Source organism: Microcebus murinus, chromosome 5 (genome assembly GCF_040939455.1).
Source record: "Microcebus murinus isolate Inina chromosome 5, M.murinus_Inina_mat1.0, whole genome shotgun sequence".
NCBI classification, from domain to species: domain Eukaryota; kingdom Metazoa; phylum Chordata; class Mammalia; order Primates; family Cheirogaleidae; genus Microcebus; species Microcebus murinus.
The window spans coordinates 13453733-13473552 of record NC_134108.1 but is presented as its reverse complement, the minus strand read 5'-3'; the positions used below and the strand labels follow the sequence as shown (position 1 = coordinate 13473552).

The 19820-nt window shown below is 37.8% G+C and overlaps 1 protein-coding gene across 6 annotated transcripts in view; it reads right to left on the bottom strand.

Moving 5' to 3' along the window:
* SYNE1 (spectrin repeat containing nuclear envelope protein 1) overlaps positions 1–19820 on the bottom strand; it is a 438352-nt gene that overhangs the window by 214340 nt on the left and 204192 nt on the right. For all 6 annotated transcript variants that reach the window (XM_076002855.1, XM_076002857.1, XM_020287266.2 and 3 more), the window contains 8 exons: positions 19087–19242; positions 15725–16016; positions 15080–15252; positions 11912–12221; positions 10187–10351; positions 5864–6220; positions 1970–2106; positions 1577–1754 (listed from right to left, as the gene is read on the bottom strand). In XM_076002855.1, coding sequence (XP_075858970.1) covers positions 1577–1754; positions 1970–2106; positions 5864–6220; positions 10187–10351; positions 11912–12221; positions 15080–15252; positions 15725–16016; positions 19087–19242 — 1768 coding nt within the window. The remainder of the gene's footprint in view (positions 1–1576; positions 1755–1969; positions 2107–5863; positions 6221–10186; positions 10352–11911; positions 12222–15079; positions 15253–15724; positions 16017–19086; positions 19243–19820) is intronic.

Sequence of the window (19820 nt, the reverse complement as noted above, 5' to 3'; positions counted from 1 at the left end):
AATAAAATAAAATACAACAAAGTGTTTCATAGGGTTGTCCTTATGATAGACAAGTCAATGACATAATGCCAAAGTATAATTTAATAAAGTGTAGCCAAAGTGTGTACTTTTCCCAACATCTGTCTAGATCCAAGAATATAACCTTGGCTGGGCATGGCGGCTCATGCCTGTAATTCTAGCACTCTGGGAGGCTAAGGTAGGAGGATCACTTGAGGTCAGGAGTTCAAGACCAGCCTGAGCAAGAGCAGCGAGACCCTGTCTCTACTAAAAATTAGCTGGGCATGGGTGATGCACACCAGTGGTCCCAGCTACTTAAGAGGCAGAGGCAGGAGAATGGCTTGAGCCAGGAGTTGAGGTTGCTGTGAGCTAGACTGACACCACAACACTCTAGCTCAGGTGACAGACCGAGACTCGGTCTCAAAAAAAAAAAAAAAAAAAAAAAAAGAATATAATCTTTCTCTAGAAAAATAGGTAGATTCTGTATGTATTCTACAGTTAACTCCCATTAATATTTTCAAATGTTAGAGAAGAAATGGAAAGCCCAGACTCAAGGTTATTTATTCTGACAGGAAACAGAAGCATAGATATTCTATGTTGTGGATTTTGTTTGAAGGAACCTCACCAGGATGTTTGTCTCCATGGATGGCCACCCCCGTACATGGAGCTATGCTGAGGTGGGAGGGCCAGAGAAGAGGCCAAAGCTTGTCCTCAAAAATAGTGCTGGGTTTCTCCAACACCAATAGGTGAATGAAGTTTCAAAATTCTACCCCTTAACCCGAACAAAATTGGAAGAATTTTAAATGGAGCAACTTTTCAAAGCAAGAGTTATCCTATTATATTATGAACCAAGAATTCAAATTGGTGAAAAAAAATCTGGGTAATACTGTTTAAGAGCCTGCTCCTGCTAGAAATACTTCAAGCATGAGCATGTATAAATAGTTTTCTATATACATATGCCCTCTGAAAAATATTCAAATTTCATTACTGATCTTTCGGGACTGCTAGTATATGGAATAAACAGACAAGTACAGGTCTGAAAAGCAGTTTCAACAACTGTGCCTAAAAAAGGCTGCTGTTGAAGGTATTATGTAGAATGGCACAATGAAGTTATAATTAGGTAAAGGAAAGAACTAGAGAAAAAATTGAACAAACATAAAATTTACTTGTGATAGATAAATCTGGCTATTTTACACAGCAGCTCTGAAACCTCACTAAATTTCTTTTATACTATCTGTATACTTGGAATCATAATCTTAAGTACCTGATATACTTATTGTGAAAATTAAATGAGAAAATCCACTTAGGGTGCTTAGGCACAATTCAATGTTTGTCACATAGAAAGAGTTTTATTATTTCCTAAATCCTTATTCACATGTAAAAATAGTATGCACTTATATAAACAGACTAGTTTCTCTTCACATACAAAATCAACCATTTCAAGTGGGAATTTTTGTGAAATTTAAGTTTCTTAAGCAAAACTTTAATATGCAATGCACTAACAAAAAGATCTAGAGGTACCTTTTAAATGCTATTACTAGAATTAACCATTATTAAAATTAATTGATAATGCTCTTACCTGTATTTTATGAAGACTTGTTGAGACTTCACTAATATTTTGAGGTATATCAAAACATTTGGCGGTAGTGACTTTTGCATTAACCAACCACTGCTGGAAATCCTTCAAAGCTCTCCGAAATCTTTGCTGTAAAATCTTTTCTTTATTCTGGCAGCCCTTGGATGCTTGCAAACAAAGACTGAAAAAGTGATTTGACAATTTAATGGAGGAAAAAAATTGATAAAGTTGATTAAACTAATGTTTGATGGAATCAGTTCTTAGAATGCATACTTACCTCATGTATTAATATATTTAATGCTTAATTAATATCATTTGGATATTACACCTTAAAATCAACCTCTAGCTTCTAATTTGTATAAAAGTATTTTGAATACCAATAAAGTCCATGCTCACCAATTATATTCTTTAATCAAGCCAGAAACTTTCCCACTGTATGAACTCAGGTCTCTGGAAAATCGACAAAGTTCATTCAGCTGAGACTTGAGATCCTCTGTTCTAGGCTCTGCTTTTTGTAGAGCATCTAGGATCTCCTTTTAGGAAATAATAAGACAGAGAAGGGAGCATTTACATTGGGTCATTTTCATATCCTCATGCTATTCAGGCATAAATTATAATATAAATTTTTAGTAAGGGAGGAACCAACACAGTAGATTCAATAAAGAAATGAGGCCTATTTTCAGAATTCCTCTTGCAAATAATAGCACTCAGCTAATTTGTCTCCTTTTCTAGTTTTCTAGCCATGGACAGACATTGTAGCATCAAATATTGTAGAGTAGTCAAATGATTAACTGGTCAAAGGACTGAAAATGAAACAAGAAAAAGAAAAGAGAACCCACATTGTTTAAAAACAGTTTGACTAGGTCATTGGGATATATATATATATATAGTTTAAAGGTGAAGAGAAATCACTTCCAAAACAAGCAACACTTATTTTGGATTAAAATGTATATAGCAATCAATTTTATGTAGCATATACAGGTAACATTTACATTAAGAATTTTTTATAATCCACAGGTCTGATTTAACTACTAATTCATTTATTTCATAGTTTCATTCATATAGCCATCAAATATTTGCTAAATGTCTGCTATATGCCAAGTATTTTGCTGGATTCTGGGACCCTGCCCACTTCTACCTGCCCAAATGAACAAAGGGAGACACATGAAAAACAGTGTACCTAATCCAAAATAAATTCTTAGGAACTGAAGAGTACACTTCTGAAATCAATGCCATGGTCAGCTGAGTTACACAAGGTGCTTTGCAATTAGAGTGTTCTTCTTACAGAGTTGTCACAAGAAGCAAATGAGATCACAAGTGACAAACACTTAGCACAATTTCTAATACACTAAGTGCCTCATTAGTGAAATCAGCAGGAAAATGACTCTGGAATATTTAAACACTATGTGAATAGTGCTATCACCAAAGCAACCAAATAAATTAAGGAGGAGGAACAAAAAGATGAGTAACTACTCAAATAGCTATTGCTGTTACTATTATTATTCTCAGAGATAGTTATCAAGAGATGGCCCAGATCTGTAGAGAAAGCACATCCCTCAACAAACCAGATCTGTGTTGCATCCTCATCTTGGTAAATGGCACCACTGTCCTCCTGCTGATATAAATGAGAAGACTGAACAGGACCTTGGCCTCTCCTTTTGTTTCTCTTCTCACTCCATGCAAGAGACACCCAGTCTAGCCTCCTCTGTGCCTTCGCTCATTTCATCACACCCGTCTTTGCCTCTGCATGCTGACTCTCACAGACCCATGGACGTCTCCACCATTTCTTTCTGGAATGGCACAGATTCCTCCTAATTTGCCTCCTGTCCTCTAGCTTCCTCTCCTGTGATTTCTCATTCCTCAGGAATGTTGCATTTTGGTGCTGTTCCCCTCTCTCACCTATCCAGTCAAGTGGTAATCATGCCCCAAGACTCAGCTCAAATAATGTTTCCTCTAAGGCTCCTTTGTCTTCCCTCCCACCTCTTAGGGCTTCTCCTCTGAGAACACAGAGCACCTTGTGGGCGTTCACCACAAGAAGCAGCCCTCTGCCTCTGTACTTGTGTCTTTTCACCTAGACAGTGGTCATGAGAGTGGGGAGAGTGTTCTCTTGGTCTGCCAATTCTTTATTTAGCTCAGTGTCTGGGCTACAGGAGTCTAAAACATTTTCATTTATAAAAATTCATATATAACAACTAGTTTCTCTCTGAAACTCCAAATGCTAAGCTAAGAACAATTTATTTTATGTCATATTGAACCTTTTATTTAAGGGAGAGCATTATAAAATCTAAAGCAACTTACCACATACTAAAAAAGTAAAAACACTGAGATTCAAGTCAGTCACTTATAAATTTGAGATGACATTAAAAATGAAAAGCTTTTGACCAAAACTTTACATTGAAAAAAATTTCTATAACTTCAACTTAAATTAAAACATGCCAGTAGAGTTTTTTATTATGTAAATATCAAGTTTTACATTTCTGATTTGGTTACATGCTAGAATGCATTTTCCCCCTTACACAGCTTAAGAAAACTGCTATATTTCTAATATTAATAATTGAATGAATATTAAGATAAACAAGTTTTACAAACACAGTAAACAGAATTTTTTGCCACATTATCTCATATAGTTTATAAATAATCTGTTTTTATGCTTTAAAGGGTTTCTTGATATTGTCATTTAACTGCATAAAATAAATACTTGTGATTACTATTTTGATTGTCACCGACAAGGCCACCCTAATGGCAAAACAATGCCACAAGAACCCTAGCAAATGTACTATTTTATAAACATAAAGTAATAGTTATAAAATAATAATAACTGAAGTATTATCTCCACTTTTAGATAAAATTCCATTATTAGAAATAAAAGAAAATATGAATGTTGAGAGAAAATGTAGTATCGTCCTCAAAAACGTTGGCTCTAGAGTCAAATCCAGAAGTGGACCTAAGTAGAAGGCTGACATCCTTGAATTGTTAGAACTATAATAAAAGCTCATATTTACTATTGCATTATCATATGTATTTTTATAGGCCTCACTTATTATTTTCACTAATAGTATCAGTGTAAGAAATAGCAATAACTGAGAATAGCATTATAACCTAGGTAGAACCAAATCTTTCTTTTTCAAAAATTTCACTCATGTTAATGAAATGGAAAGAAAGGGAAATGAAAAGATGCCAAAATAGCATAACTGATCTGTTCATATCAGAACCACATGGAACAATTACCAACTTCTCTGTCCCTGACTCACAGAACTGATTTCCAAGCTTTAGTCTGGTGTGTAACCCTAAAGGACAGGAAATGCATCAGAACAACAAAAACAAAAAACCTACAAACATTATAAATAAAACAGCATAAAGAGATAATTATAAAGTTTCAATTTATGATGTGCTAAATTTGTTTCAAATACTTGGTTTAAAACAAGACAATGCTGGAAATACTACAGGACTTTCCTACTGGCTGGAGCTATTTTGAAATGATTATAATATAAATAGAAGCAGAGAAGTTTACTAAACTTCCTTTTAAGGACATCCATGATTCAGGGCATTATAAATTTGCAAATATTGAAAAGGCTTTCAAAGATACCATTTAACAGGGAAAAAAAAAGAAAGAAAAAGAAGAAAATGCCAAGCTCCTTTGCCCACTCTGCACTATCCCTGGTGTGTGTTTCCCTTTCTCACAGTTTGAAGAAGCTGCCATTAGTTAAAAAAAAAAAAAAAAGTCCGGGAAGGCAACAGGGTGCATGACGTAGGAGTCCCGTTAATGGGCTAATTCAAGTACAGCTGTTAAAACCACACAGAGGAGCGCTAATCAGGAAGAAAACTATTAGTTGTGCTTTAGCAGATTACCAAATGAGTCTTTCAGAGCCATAAATTCAATCATTTAATTGCTTGAAAGAGTTAACTGGCAAGGAAACAAATATGACTCTCTGTCTATTTATGCCTCAGCCCACAGGCTATTTTTCAGACTGCATGGCTGAATACACTATTGCAAATTCTTACACCATAAGAATGAAAGTAAAATGTCTCCACGAACAATAAATGTTTCCGATGGCAAATAACAACTCCTTCTTCCTCAAATCTTTCTTTTTACAAGAGTTTGATTTGTGAGAAGAGGAAAAAGATCAGACTTTGTAAATTTAACTAAATACTTCCTCCAAGTCTGAATGTTGCATGTTTTCAGTTAGCAAGAAGTTTCTTTTTTTTTTTTTTATTTTTAAAGTAACAGTGAGAGTAAAAAAAAAAATTTTTTTAGCATAACCACCAATGGAAAACAGGAAGCCAACTTACTTGTCCCTTGTGCCAGCATTCCACTATCTCCTCATCAGTGTTCTTGCCTTCCAGGAGGGTTAACTGCTGAGCCCAGGTTTTCAGAAGGGCACTGAACTCTTCCAGGGCCTGCTCGAGCTGAGCCACTTGGCCTGAGAACTCCTGTTCCGAAAGGGCCATCTGGCTCACCAGGTTCTCCAAGCGGCTCTGCGTTTGGAATACGCTGTCTTCCCACTGCTTCCAGTCTGCGCGCAGGGCCTGCATCTCCGCGTGCAAGAGCTCACACCCACTGGCAGTTGTGTTCTGTTTCACTTCAGGAGCCAGCGACTCCACTCTGCTCAGGCGGCTTGCCCCAATCTCTCTGGAATCTATCAGCTCCTGTAATGGAATATCGCCATGGTAACCAAGGAGGCTGTGAGTCACTTGGGCTGCAAGTTTCCAAATGTGTACAGAAGGGGACCCTGTCCTGCTAGGAAGTTTCAGCAAGGGTGCCACAAAGAACCAGAATCAACTCCTTTGCCTATTCTCAAATCATATAAGCAGGGAATTATCATCGCAAGTGCCAATGCTTACTGCAAGATAAACCGGAGAATTTGCAACGTCTTGAAACAGACTAAACAGGGACCCTGAAATCAGGCATTGTTTGAACATACTAAAATGGTTTGATGGTGACTTAAATATTTGTCTGTGGCATACTGCCCCTATAAATGATTGAATCTGCATTTCTCTTTCAGTGGATGGACAAGTGAACAAGGATTGTAGCAGAACTGTGCTCTGCTCACAATCTCCACCACATTTCATCTTCCACAAGATGCTGGCTTCAATCACACTTCCGTCCCGCCAGGAATCCAGCTGACCCATCACAACAAAAGAATGAGCCCCATTCAACTTCAAAAACGTCAGTACCTTAACTAAACATTTTTATAGCAACTAAAATGAATAATTCACAGACATACTTAATCAAAAGTTTAAATTCTAGACTTGGGTTCATTTATTACTATTATATTTACCTTTTTAAAAAAACTTACCAGAAATTTAACAATTTAGCTATAGCTTTAGTCTTAAAGCACACAAGTACTCTAAGGGACAAGATACAATTAAATATGCAAGTTACATAGGTATAATATTGGTATTTATCTCTGAGAACAGTTTTCTTTACTGAAATTTTTCTTGATGAAATCATCATCTGGTGTTTATATATTTACAGATCCATTGCTAAAGCCAGGATTTTGTTAAAATTAAGACAAAATTATGACTTCATTCCTGGATTAAATAGAAGAAAAAGATGACTATTAGGGACAAAAGAAACTTCAAGAAGAAAATTGTTTATAAATTAGCAAGTAAAGAAAAATTGGGGTGTTAAATATAAAGTATGCCTAATAAATTATATTAAGCATAAAGAATGCCTTAACTAGTCTATATAATGGTGTTTGCATTCCATTAAATTAGCTTGAAATAAATATTTATCACAATTATATATAATACAGCCACATTTTAGTAGAAATCATTTGAAAGTAGCACAATCAAATGAAAATCCTTATGCACAGTTAGCTTTAATATACATATTCAACCTTTTTAACAGTGGGATTCTGAAAACTATCCCTGTTTTCCAATACATATGATAATTACTGATTTGATGAAGAAAATATAACTTTTTAATAAGTGCTATATCTAATAGATTTAAATACTTATAATAATGTGACTTTATGAGTGACTTGAAATCTAGAATTCAGTATCAATTGTCAAATACAGTTTGCCAAAATATTCCCTCTTGCATTTTCCCAGTTTTCTTTAGCATGAAATGGAACGTTTCAATATTTGCAATTTCTAATTCCACTCATCCAGATTTTGAATAAGGACATCATCATTGGGGTTTTGAAATGAGTTTTGCATATATTTTCTTATCTTGTATTTAAACTCTTTTAAAATATTATATACGCATACATACATATGTACATTCACACCCTCACACACATACACGTTTTGCTTTAGAGTTGCCTTTTCTCAGTGGTTACTCCTAGGGATGAGGTAGGAATGGCAAAGAGGGACAGAGGAGGTGCTTTGTGTATTTCCTCCAAGGTTTTCTCCCCGCCTGAACTTCAGAGGCAGCCTCTGACAGCCTTCACCTTCTCCTTCCCAAATTTCAATTTTTTTCTGTCAATTTTTTCTCCTATATTCCTTTTCTTTTTGGAAGCGTTTTATAAAGTCTTTTTTTTTAAAAAAAAGACATTTTGCAACCCATGAAGCTGTCTTTGCAAAAGAATTATCTTACTTTCTTGTATTAACTTTTCAAAACGCTAGTCCATCTTTATCACCCGGGTCTTCCTTATTTGCCATTTACTACTAAATCTACGTAATCTGGTTTGCCACCTCCCCTTGCTGTGAAAATGGTTCTCAGGGAGGTTGCCAAATAGCCTGTCAAATGTCATGGGCATTCTTCAGTCTTCCTATCAATGGCAGCCTCCGGTGCATCTATGATGCTGACCACCTTCTCCACCTGGGGTCTTGGTGGCACCACACCTTCCTAGTCTTCCTCTAACTATTAATATTATTTCTCCTCTTCTTTATCTCTCTTATTTTCAAATCATTTTCCTCTGTTACCCCTTAAATGTTGAGAGTCCCCAGGCTTTGGTTCTGTGGCCATTGCTTTGTTGCTTTATACATAAGTCTTGGTTTCATCCACTCTAGTGGCTTTAACTACAAAGTATATGCTAGTAATTTCCAAGTCTGTGTCTTTCAATCGAGCTTCCTAACCTGAAATTCAGGCTTGAATATTCAGTTGCCTCCTGGACATTACTACCACCTGCCAGTTCAAATTCTATCTGTTCATCATTGAACTCTTCATGTTTTTCCCCTCAATAACCAGGCCCTCTGCATGCAGTTATTTCCCCCAGGTCAGGTGATAGCTCTATTGACTCTAGGTAAGACTTAACTATCACCCTTGACTCGTTCTACCTTGTCACCCTGTAGCCAATTAATCACTCATTTACCAAATCCACGGGATTATTTATTGAGTGTGTTCTTTGTACTAGGCATGATGCTAAATGTTTTATATGTAAGATCTAATTTAGTCCTGAAAACAACTCTATGAGGCATGTACTATTTACTATTTTTCTTCTTCTTCTTTTTTAACCAATTAAGAGGTTGAATCTTGAAGACATCAAATAACTTGCCCAAAAGACACAGCTAGAAAGTCACTTCAGTAGAGGAAATGTGCAACACTGGGTTTCTCTGATTCCAAAGCTTGAACTCTCAAAGTATAGTGAGCTATCGTGACATTTAGTGTATTATTAAACATCAGTTTGTGCATTATTGTTCCTCACTAGACTGCGAGTTCCTGAAGGGATGCATAGCACTGGTTGAATAATTAGATAGAGGGGTGGATGCATGGTTAGAGGGACCAATAAATAAATTAGAATATTACTAAGAAATATATGAAAGAAGTATTTTAAAGAATTATTCAGAGAATAAGAATTTAAAAAGTGACTTTATGTGATTATCTCAATTAAAACATGCATAGCATTGTAAGAATGAAATAATACTTTTAACGCACTTAGAAGACAACCTTCAAAATGTAGTTATTATTGTTACCATCAGTTATGATTTTTTATGTCTTTTATATTCTGATCTTGGAATAAAACGCAATTTGAGTTTTAAATTCCTGACCATGATTACACTATTTATTACCAACATTTCCTCATCTAAAAGTAAACCATGGAAGATTTTATCACTGTTTCATTTTTATACACAAATCCATTATTTTCTATGGGGAAAAATGATTGTGATTTAATATTTAAGCCACTAGAAATATACTAAAAGATATGGGTAAATTTCTGGTTTTGAAATTTCCCTTACAAGGAGTAAACTAGGTGATCATTTTAATGTCCTTTAAAGTACTGTTTCCTACAATGTTGTTGGACTGTTGGCTAGGAAAGTAGAATAAAACATCTAGAATGACAGTTCCCAAGTTATTGTTAAAATACCTTTAGGTTATAAACTTTCTTCCACCGTGCTAGAAAACAGTATCTGCTTTTGTCAGCCTATGAAGCGAGAGTGTATTTCTTAGTCTGTCTTATTACAGCAACAAAAACATTTCCTTACAGAAACATACATAGGCAATGTTACATTTTGCTCACAAGTGAAAAGTCTTTTGAATTCTGTTTTAAAATCTTGTTTATGTTTAGAATTGATGAGGCATGAGGTAATAAACACCAACAAATATTCATAGAAAGCAAGAAGGAAACATTTTAGATAAAACAGAATCTCATATCCACCAAATATCAAGTGTGCTGTACTAAAGAACCAATGAAACAATGAAGCTATAATATCTGTCCATTTTCTGACCTTAATTTTCAACAACTTTTTCTGGGTGGCTGATGAATCTTCCGACATATCTGACCACCGGTGCAGTTCTTCCTTTGCTGAGTGGAGCCAATCTGTGAATTCCTGAACTGCATCGAGATACATTATATGGTCTTTCACAATTTCTTCCACTTTTCTCATTTTCTCCTAGTAAACAAAGACAAGACTACTTTAATAGGAGTCATTATTGAGACCATGAAATCAGATAGGACAATAGGCCTGAGATAGATCTCCTAAGATATCTCAGATTTCATTCCTATGCTTGAATTTTCTCTGAGTTTAATATCTTAAAAAGAAACGATCAAATCTTAAGTAAGCCAAAAGGCTTTGAAGAAGAACCATTTTCCCTGTAAGTTTACTATTGTCTACTTTAGCATAAAAATCTATGCTTAATGTATGTAGGCTAACATCTCTCACTGATAGACCACTTAATAATAATTATTATAATGTCTAGTCTTAGTATTAAAACGATTGTTTGTGTTAGCTTAGTGTTCTGCTCAACATTTTTAGATGCATTTTCTCATTTAATCCTCACAACAGTCCTGTGATGTAGATACTAGTATTATCATTTCACAGAAGAAGACACAAACTTACAGAGGTTAAGTAATGTGTAATGTGCCCAAAGCCACATAGTAAAAAAGTATCAAAGCCAGAATTCAAACTTAGGTCTTTTGACTCTAGAGTCATAGCTCTTAGTCATTATCAAGATGAAAATGAAGATAAACAGGACCTATGTTAGTAATTATAGTATCAATAAGACAAAGAGGCCGGGCGCTGTGGCTCACGCCTGTAATCCTAGCTCTTGGGAGGCCGAGGCGGGCGGATTGCTCAAGGTCAGGAGTTCGAAACCAGCCTGAGCAAGAGCGAGACCCCGTCTCTACTATAAATAGAAAGAAATTAATTGGCCAACTGATATATATATGTAAAAAATTAGCCGGGCATGGTGGCGCATGCCTGTAGTCCCAGCTACTCGGGAGGCTAAGGCAGAAGGATCACTCAAGCCCAGGAGTTTGAGGTTGCTGTGAGCTAGGCTGACGCCACGGCACTCACTCTAGCCTGGACAACAAAGTGAGACTCTGTCTCAAAAAAAAAAAAAAAAAAATAAGACAAAGAAAGTTCCCCAAAAGTCAAACCAAAGAAGATAAAACAACAACAATAAAAACTCTCACTTAATTTCCATAATATTCACAAATATACAAAAGAAGAATCATGAAGGAAAAAAATAAAGATTCATATAGAGAACTGAAAAAAATTTGATATTACATGAAGGAGCTCATACTTTGGAAAATAGAAAAATACAGTTGTTACCAAGATGACAAATGAATAAAATACTTTGTACATGATTGAAATCTGAGAAGTAAACAGACTTACATTTTAATATAAAAAAAAAGTGCAGCAAAAGAAAAAAAATATCTTCAAACACTGACATTTGATGCTCATTCTTACAAAGAAAATAGATGGGTTGATTAAAAAAAAGTGGAGAAAGATAAAAAACAAGGAATAAAGAATCCATCTCAAAATTTCAGAGAGAGAAAAACACATGAGCATTCATAAGTAAGAAATGATCTTTATGTGATATTTATTCACTAAATGTACAGTTTTAGAGCAACCAATTCTCCAATAATTTAATCCACAGTTTATTCTTTACCTAACCCTTGAAGCTTTTATTTTCCTTTTTTTTTTTTTTTTTTGGTATAAAGCACTAACCTTGGCCACAGTCACTATATCATTGAACTGTGTTTTCAGTTCCTCTTGAGCTGTGTTCTTGAAAGACTCATCCTCTGTCTTCTCATAGAGCTCCCTGGACTTGGCAGCCAGGCGGGGAAGGGCTCTGGCGTGATCCTCCGCCTCAGACAGGATGGACTGAAAGTGGTCCAGCAGGGAGAACTTCTCCTTCAGACCCGGCTGCAGCTGTAAGGGATGCTCCACGTTCTCGTCTGCTGATTCCATCCACTGTTCCAACTGGTTTTTCCTCTCTGTGTAGTCATTCCATTGGCTAATCACAGACTCTAAAGCGCTAGAATTAATGTCACATATCATAAAAGTGAGTTATCTTGACATCTCTATCAAAAACCAATCACAAGGTCATCACACATCCATGTAAATTGTTTTACTAAATGCTACTGTAAGTGATGAAAATTGTTTTTCAGTGCAAGGAGAAACACTACTTCCCTGATCTGTAAGACTCGTCATACTGTGTGTTAAAATATGAAGACAGAAGCTGTAATCATACATGCATCTGGAGATTTGTCTTCCACATGCTGTTGTTCTAAGTGAACAGACAAATTTATCTGCTATGTTGTTAAAAATCAGCACTGGAATATCAATTATATTTTATTTAGTATTTATCCATTCTTAATTTTTTTTTTTTGAGACAGAGTCTTGCTTTGTTGCCCAGGCTAGAGTGCCGTGGCATCAGCCTAGCTCACAGCAACCTCAAACTCCTGGGCTCAAGCAATCCTCCTGCCTCTGCCTCCTGAATAGCTGGGACTACAGGCATGTGCCACCATGCCTGGCTAATTTTTTCTATATATATTAGTTGGCCAATTAATTTCTTTCTATTTATAGTAGAGACAGGTCTCGCTCTTGCTCAGGCTGGTTTCAAACTCCTGACCTCAAGCAATCCACCCGCCTCGGCCTCCCAGAGTGCTAGGATTACAGGTGTGAGCCACCATGCCCAGCCGTTATTAATATTTTTGGGCTTACTTGATCTTATTGACATCAGATGGTGATTGTTGACGGGAACTCAAAATTCAAAGTATTCTTTCTGGGTAAATAATACCATTAGATTGACTTTCATTTAGGGATATTATATACATGGATATACATACATACATACACACACACTATATATATATAAATATATATATAGTGCTTATGTGTTGAAAATGTGAATGAATGGTCAGGTATTATAAGAAATATAGTCACAAATATAATAGCTTTCCAGATAGTCAAAGAAAAGGCTCTCTAGACTAACATTTGGAAAGAAAAATCTCTCCGTTATTCAGCTTTACAAGCTGTTCTAAACTCATCTTCAGTGAAACCCCCTTCAACCCCCATTGCATACAAGCCTATGATCCTGGAGTTAAGATCTTATGGTAAATGTACTTCCAGCATTTGTTCAAACTGTTGCTTTTGCACCCATAGAAACTTCATCATATAGGTCTTAAAGTCCTATCTGTTCCTCAAAGAATTTTCTAAAATGTCCAAATCAATGCTTTTGCTCCAGAAGTCATCCCAGACTCTGCATTCTTCTATACCTCGTAGCGTCTTTTGAAAACTCACAGTAACACAGTCTGAGTCAGAGTTTTTCTGGAATATAGCCTACCCTAGCCTCTGAGCTCTTAGAGGATAAAACCCTTTGTTTTGTCTGATTATTTTAACACAATAATTTGAGCATTGCTATTGGTTAATATGTAGTTGTCAAATTTAATGTCTTGCTGAAATAGGGGAGTCAGGGATCTGATTTCCTGTATTTAACATTTTATTCTAACATATGAAAAATATTCACCTGCATTCCTTTAACTGTTAGGAAGCTGGCCTTGGGAAGTTTAGTTCATGCTCCAGCAGTCTACTGGACAAGTAGATGCCATAGGATTTGAATTTTTCTTGCTGACCATTCTGAGTTATTACTAAGATGCAGAGTCCTGCTGACATTGACAGTCACCACCCATGGTCCATATTAAAGGAAAAAAAACAACTCTCCTGCTGGGTGTGGTGGCTTATGCTTATAATCCTAGCACTTTGGGAGGCTAAGGCTGGATGATCCCTTGAGGCTAAGAGTTTGAGATCAATCTCAGCAAGAGGCTGAGGCAGGAGAATGGATTAAGCCCAGGAGTTGGAGGCTGCAGTGAGCTATGATGATGCCACTGCACTCCAGCCTGGGTGACAGAACATGACTCTGTCTCAAAAACAAAACAAAAAAATCTCCCAAATTTTAGTTGTAAGCAGTGCTTATTGCTTACCTTAAAGTGGATAACTGCAGTGTTTTTGTTTGTTTGTTTTATGATGAACTGTAATCTTCTGCTCATCTATTTGTTGTGATCACATTGGGGACTCTGTCAGTGTCTGACAGTGTGTATAACCTTCAGAATATGGCTCTTGGGATGTGTTTTTTGACTGATGGTCATTTGTCCACCAAGCTGGCCAAATAATTTGTGGATACTCCAAGAGGGAGGGAGGTCCACTCATAAATACAACAATAACAAAAATACCACCTGGTATAACTGTCAAGATGTCTACTTCTTCATCAGTGTTTGGTTCAGTGCTTTCAACAGAGGCTCTAGGGCTGGGCTCTATTCTGGCTAGGCTGATTGTTGCTTCTGGGAGAATGTCCCACACTTTGCAGGATGTTAGCTTCCCCTGCCTCAGTCACTAAATGCAAGGGATATCCCTATCACGATGTCAGTCAAAACCACCCCACACATTTCCTGCAACCCCAGTGTGGGTGGGATTATTATTTCTTCTTGAGCAACAGATTTATACTTAAGCTCAACAGTCACCAACAGCTTAATTCCCCGTATGTTCCTTTAAAAAGCTAAAACTGATTAAAGTTATTAAAGAATCACATATCATTGCTTTGATGACTCAAAAGGATATATTTTACTGAGCCCAGATTATTTGCAAGATTCCATGAGCAATATGAGGGGAGATGTAAATATTAAAAAACAAAAACGCAGACACAAAGCAAGCTAACAAACAAAAACCAGTCTTTGCCTTTGGAAAATACAATGCAGGCAAAGACAGGTATGCATACAACAAGATAAAATGACACGCTTGGTAATTCTACCCCAGGATCCCTCAGCACTGCGCCATCATTTTACCAAGGCACTGGGTTTTACTTAGGCAAATAAGCACTAAAAATAGGCTCTGTACCTCTGAGCACGGAGGGAGGAGCTCACGATGTCGGCCCACACGGTTTTCAGGGTCTCCAGCTGGGTCTGAATCACCTTCTGACCTTCTTTGTTGCTACTTCTCAAGGCCTGTTCCCCTTTGCCAATGGCCATGTTCAACTTAACTTCGCCTTCCGCTTTCATCAGGAGAATGTCCTGGGAAGGAAGGAGGAACACTTGTCAGTAGGAATATAAACACCTTCTGCTATTTTTAAAAACGGCTATGTTTCCCATAAGAATTGAGGTAGGGAATACTTTACTCCCCTTAAAAGGAAAACAACAACAAACTCCGGACCCTATTGCAATATAATGCTATCCTTAAAAATCACATATCTGGGAGTCTGGGAGACCAAGATTAGCTCCAATTTAAATTCTTAGAAAACTTTGGGCCCCTAGCCTAGAAATCATAATTTTATGGACTTCAGTTTCAAAGAGTCAAAAGAAATTATTTTGAAAGTGAAGGCACACCTGTCCAAAACCCAGCAGTCCCCTAATTCCTCTCTGCCAAGGTCACCTTCATTGACTACAGTCTGGGTTGGTGATCTGCTCTGTGACTTCAACGCACCCTTGCTCGCTTCAATCCCAGCCCCCACCTGTGCACTGTGCTGCCAGCTCGTGCCCCACATACCTGTATTTGCGACAGCCGCTTTTCCAAGGTGTCTTTGCTCCCGAGAGTGCTCTCTGCCCCGGCCAGTCTGTCCTGAACAGCTTTCACCCAGGACCACATGCCCTGCAGCGCTTCTTCCAGGGCTTCATGCTCCTGCAGGGCCACCTGGCAACTGCGGAGTTTCTCTTTGGTCATTCTGAGTAAGTGATGGTAGCTCGTGAGGAGCTGGGAGCACAGGCGTCCTTCTTGCCCAGCTCCGTGGCCTTCCTCACTCAGAAGCTGCCCTCTCTGGGAAAGTTTATCGAGAGACTCCCTGAAAAAAAAAAAAAAAAAGGAAAAACATCTTAATTCTGACATTCTGGAGTAGTGCAGGGAGGAGTGGCAAAGGATTGTTGACATTGGAGCAGTAACCAGACACAGGCTCATAGCTGGCATGCCTTTCAAATAAAGATGCTAGGAACTGGGCTGGCTACTTGCATTCTCTTATGGTCTCTCCTAATGCAGCCAATACATGTCAGGGACGCAATGCACTCTTGCTGTGCCTGCATGCAAATAGCAGTGGTAGAATATTCCGTAGTACTAGGAATTAAACTCAGAAGTGGGCCTGGCTGCCTCTCCCAGCTCATCTCTAGCATCTCTCCTTTCTTACTGAATGCTCTATTGATGAAAAGCTCCCTGAAATCCACCAAACACTCTGCTATTTTATACAGACATAGAGATTCCACATTTGTGAAAACCCTTCTGTCCTCTTCTGTTTTGTTCCTAGCTGCCCCTTTAAAATTCAGCTCTGGCATCGCGTCCCCAGGAAGCACGTGCGTCAACACAGGGAGGGCAGAGAGTGCAGGACACCGTGTGCGCCCTCTGCTCCTTGTCTTGCTTTGACACCTCATATACCTTCTGTTCTGATCTACAGGGCCGTTCCTTCCAGAAGCCAGCGCTGTTACAGCCAACTTATAGTCCCAGGATCCAACACGATGTTGGACAGAGACAAAGTGGGGGAAAAAAGTTTCTCTTAAAAGGCCATTTTTATTTAAAAGTGCTTTTATGAGTTTCTTTGTTATGGCTTGGACATCGAGCTCATCTTAGTTTAGAGCTAGTTGAGGGAAAAACGGAATCGCTATGTAACTTGGTCGGTTTCATTCTCTCTGTTAGAGTTCTGAATTCTTACCAGCACGTCAATCAGGAAAAGTCCAGGATAACAAAAGGGAGAGTGAAAATGTCTTAACACAAAATGTTGTGACTACTAGAAAAAGAACACAAATCGAACCTCCTACAATGTCTCAACTTTTTTTTGAGCAGGTACCATAAAAATAGCATCCAATGGGCCACCCTGAGACATACAAGGAGTTACACAACATTATACCAACTTAGGAAGACATTTGTTATACTTGTGACCTGTTTGATGAGACAAGAAGGTGGCTTCAGCAATGGTATGAGTTAAATAATAATTCAAGACAAGGGATTTCCCTTGTTACTACATGATGAATCGCTTAACGGATGATAAAAATTCAATGCGTCTCAAGCTGTGTAGTTTTATACAAAGAATCTCCCCAAAATATTTGAAGTATTGGAAACATTAGGGTGAAAAAAATCCAGAAGACTGGAGGAGCAAGCAGTAAGCAAGTGAAAGAAGTCAGGTGACCCAGTTTGGGAATCTGAGTGACCAGCACAAGTGCATTAGGACTGTCCCCAAAAGTGCCCAGTTTGGAGGGAAAGAAACTGGAAGCCAGACCATCTAAGGTCTCCTAGCAGCTGGTCCTGGAATATCAGAAAGTAAAACTGCAAGGACTGTGTCTTCATCGATGTTAAAAAGCTGAAATTATCAGAAAAACAATGGGGAATAAAGACTTTGAATTTGGTGTTGAAGGGTATTTGGGCCACTTTCTCTAATGCAGTTTTAGAGTAATGACAGCAGAAGTAATACAAAGCAAGGGAAAGAGCAGCCTGTGGGGAAGAAATGAAAGCAGAGAGCATGTAAAGTCATTTATTTATTTATTTATGAAATAGAGTCTCACTCTGTCACCTGGGCTAGAGTGCTGTGGCGTCAGCCTAGCTCACAGCAACCTCAAACTTCTGGGTTCAAGCGATTCTCCTGCCTCAGCCTTTGGGGTAGCTGGGATGGTCAGATGATGCTATTACTCTCATAATTCAGTGAATATTGTCTATTTTTCTGGCACTATACTAGACCATATGACTATAAAGATGATAAAGATCTAAAGTCCCTGACTTTGAGGAACTTGTAGTTGGAAGTTGGGGTGCACAGAGTAAACAAAGAGTTTCAGCATAGTAAGGACTTGTGGAGATGGGACCAAAGCATTCCAGGAACATTTTATAACAATCATCACACTAGCACACCAACTAGCAGTTGTCAGTATATGTTCTGCTGCTCATTTGCCTGCATGTTTGTTTTTCAGGACAAGGAATAGTAGGTAGGCATGTTTGACCTAAAAGAGGCCTCGGTGGAAATGAGGAATGACTGTGATCTTCATTAGGCAATTTGTACCCAATTGATGATTGTTGTTGACCTATCTGATTGAGCATGGTGGGTGCTATCATCTTGTGCTTCACATACGAGTGCACCTGCTCTTTAAGAGGACAGTTAAGGAGCCCAAAATTTTTGGTCAAGCTGAATGTCCCTGAAGGAAAGTGTTTTGTCTTCCAATGGAGCAAAAACAACTGAAAATGCCAGTGGTGGAGCACAAATGTAAGGAGCAATGCACTGAAAGTGGTAGCGTCAAAAGCACAGAGAGCATTGCCTGGGCAAGGAGCCAGAAGCGTTTTCTCGGGGAAGCAATGAAGAGATGCATGTTGCAGTGGAGAGCAGGAGCCACAAGGAGAGTCAGACTTAGTGCTCATAATACTAAGAATATTATGAGGATAGGTGGGTAGAAAATGGAATGGGGGGATGAAATGTGTGAAGAATATATGGAATTTGAGGTCTACAGCAGTAATTTATATCTTTATGGTCACTGTGAAGGTGAGGTTTTCTTTTCCCCATATCAGCTTCACATTATGTTAATTGTTCCTCAAAATAACCCCAGAGAGGAGGATACAGAATTATTAACACAATGTTTAAAGACTGAGATCCAAAGTTCTAGGAGGTAAGTGATCTGCCCAATTTCTTGAGCAAAGAGAAGTGGGACAGGACTACAGATGAGCTCCTAACTTCCACCCTGCACTTAGCAGACTGACTACCACTCTGCTGTAAAGAGTGCAGCATGATCACATGTATTCTAGACATTCAGGGACAGCGACAAACCATCGTCAATAACCAACCAACCAACCAACCACCCACCCACCCAACAAACACCAAAACAAATAACCAACCAGCCAGTCTACAACATGGTAGCAGATAAAGGACCAATTCCATTCGTGGGTCATACCTTGCGGCCAGTAGTTCTCCCAGAAACATTTCAACTTTATGAACTTCATTTTTCTTCTCAGGAATATGCTGTTTACTCTCTCCCAAGTTTTCTGTATTTAACCTTTCTTCCATTTCATGGATCCATAAGGTTAGTTTTCTGTGCTGATCCTCAAAGCTAAAGAAAAGAAAACACCTTAGAGAAATTCTTATATGCTTGTTATAATAGGTAAGTTCTACTAGCTGAGGTCACAATGTATTTTATATGGCAATTAAGATCTCATGATTTTTCATGTTATGAAAAAAAAAAAAACCCTACAAAATAAGCCCATCCAAATTGTTTACTTACTTCAGTTACAAAGTGACAAATCATGGTAATTTCTTTTGAGATCCAAGCAGAAAAACAATCACCTCACCTAGCTGAATTGATTTCATAGCTGGCAATTTCCAGCAAGTCACATTCCCATGTCAATGTGCACTCAAATTTGTTTCTTACTACAAAGACCCTTGAATTGAGGCCAGTGGGTAAGTGGGAAGGGGGAAGCCCAGGGAAAAGAGGGGAAAGTGGTCTCTGAATCTTTATTTCTTAAGAGAATTTGAATACAGCACAAGAGCTCTAAGTTTTAGAAACTATGTAAACTCTCCAAGAAAACTGGACTAGAGTCACATAAATTACCACCAGGAAGGCAATTTGATTATACTGACATCTCTTCTGCCCTAAGTAAAGAGTGCTTTTCTCCCTTTCTACTTGTATAT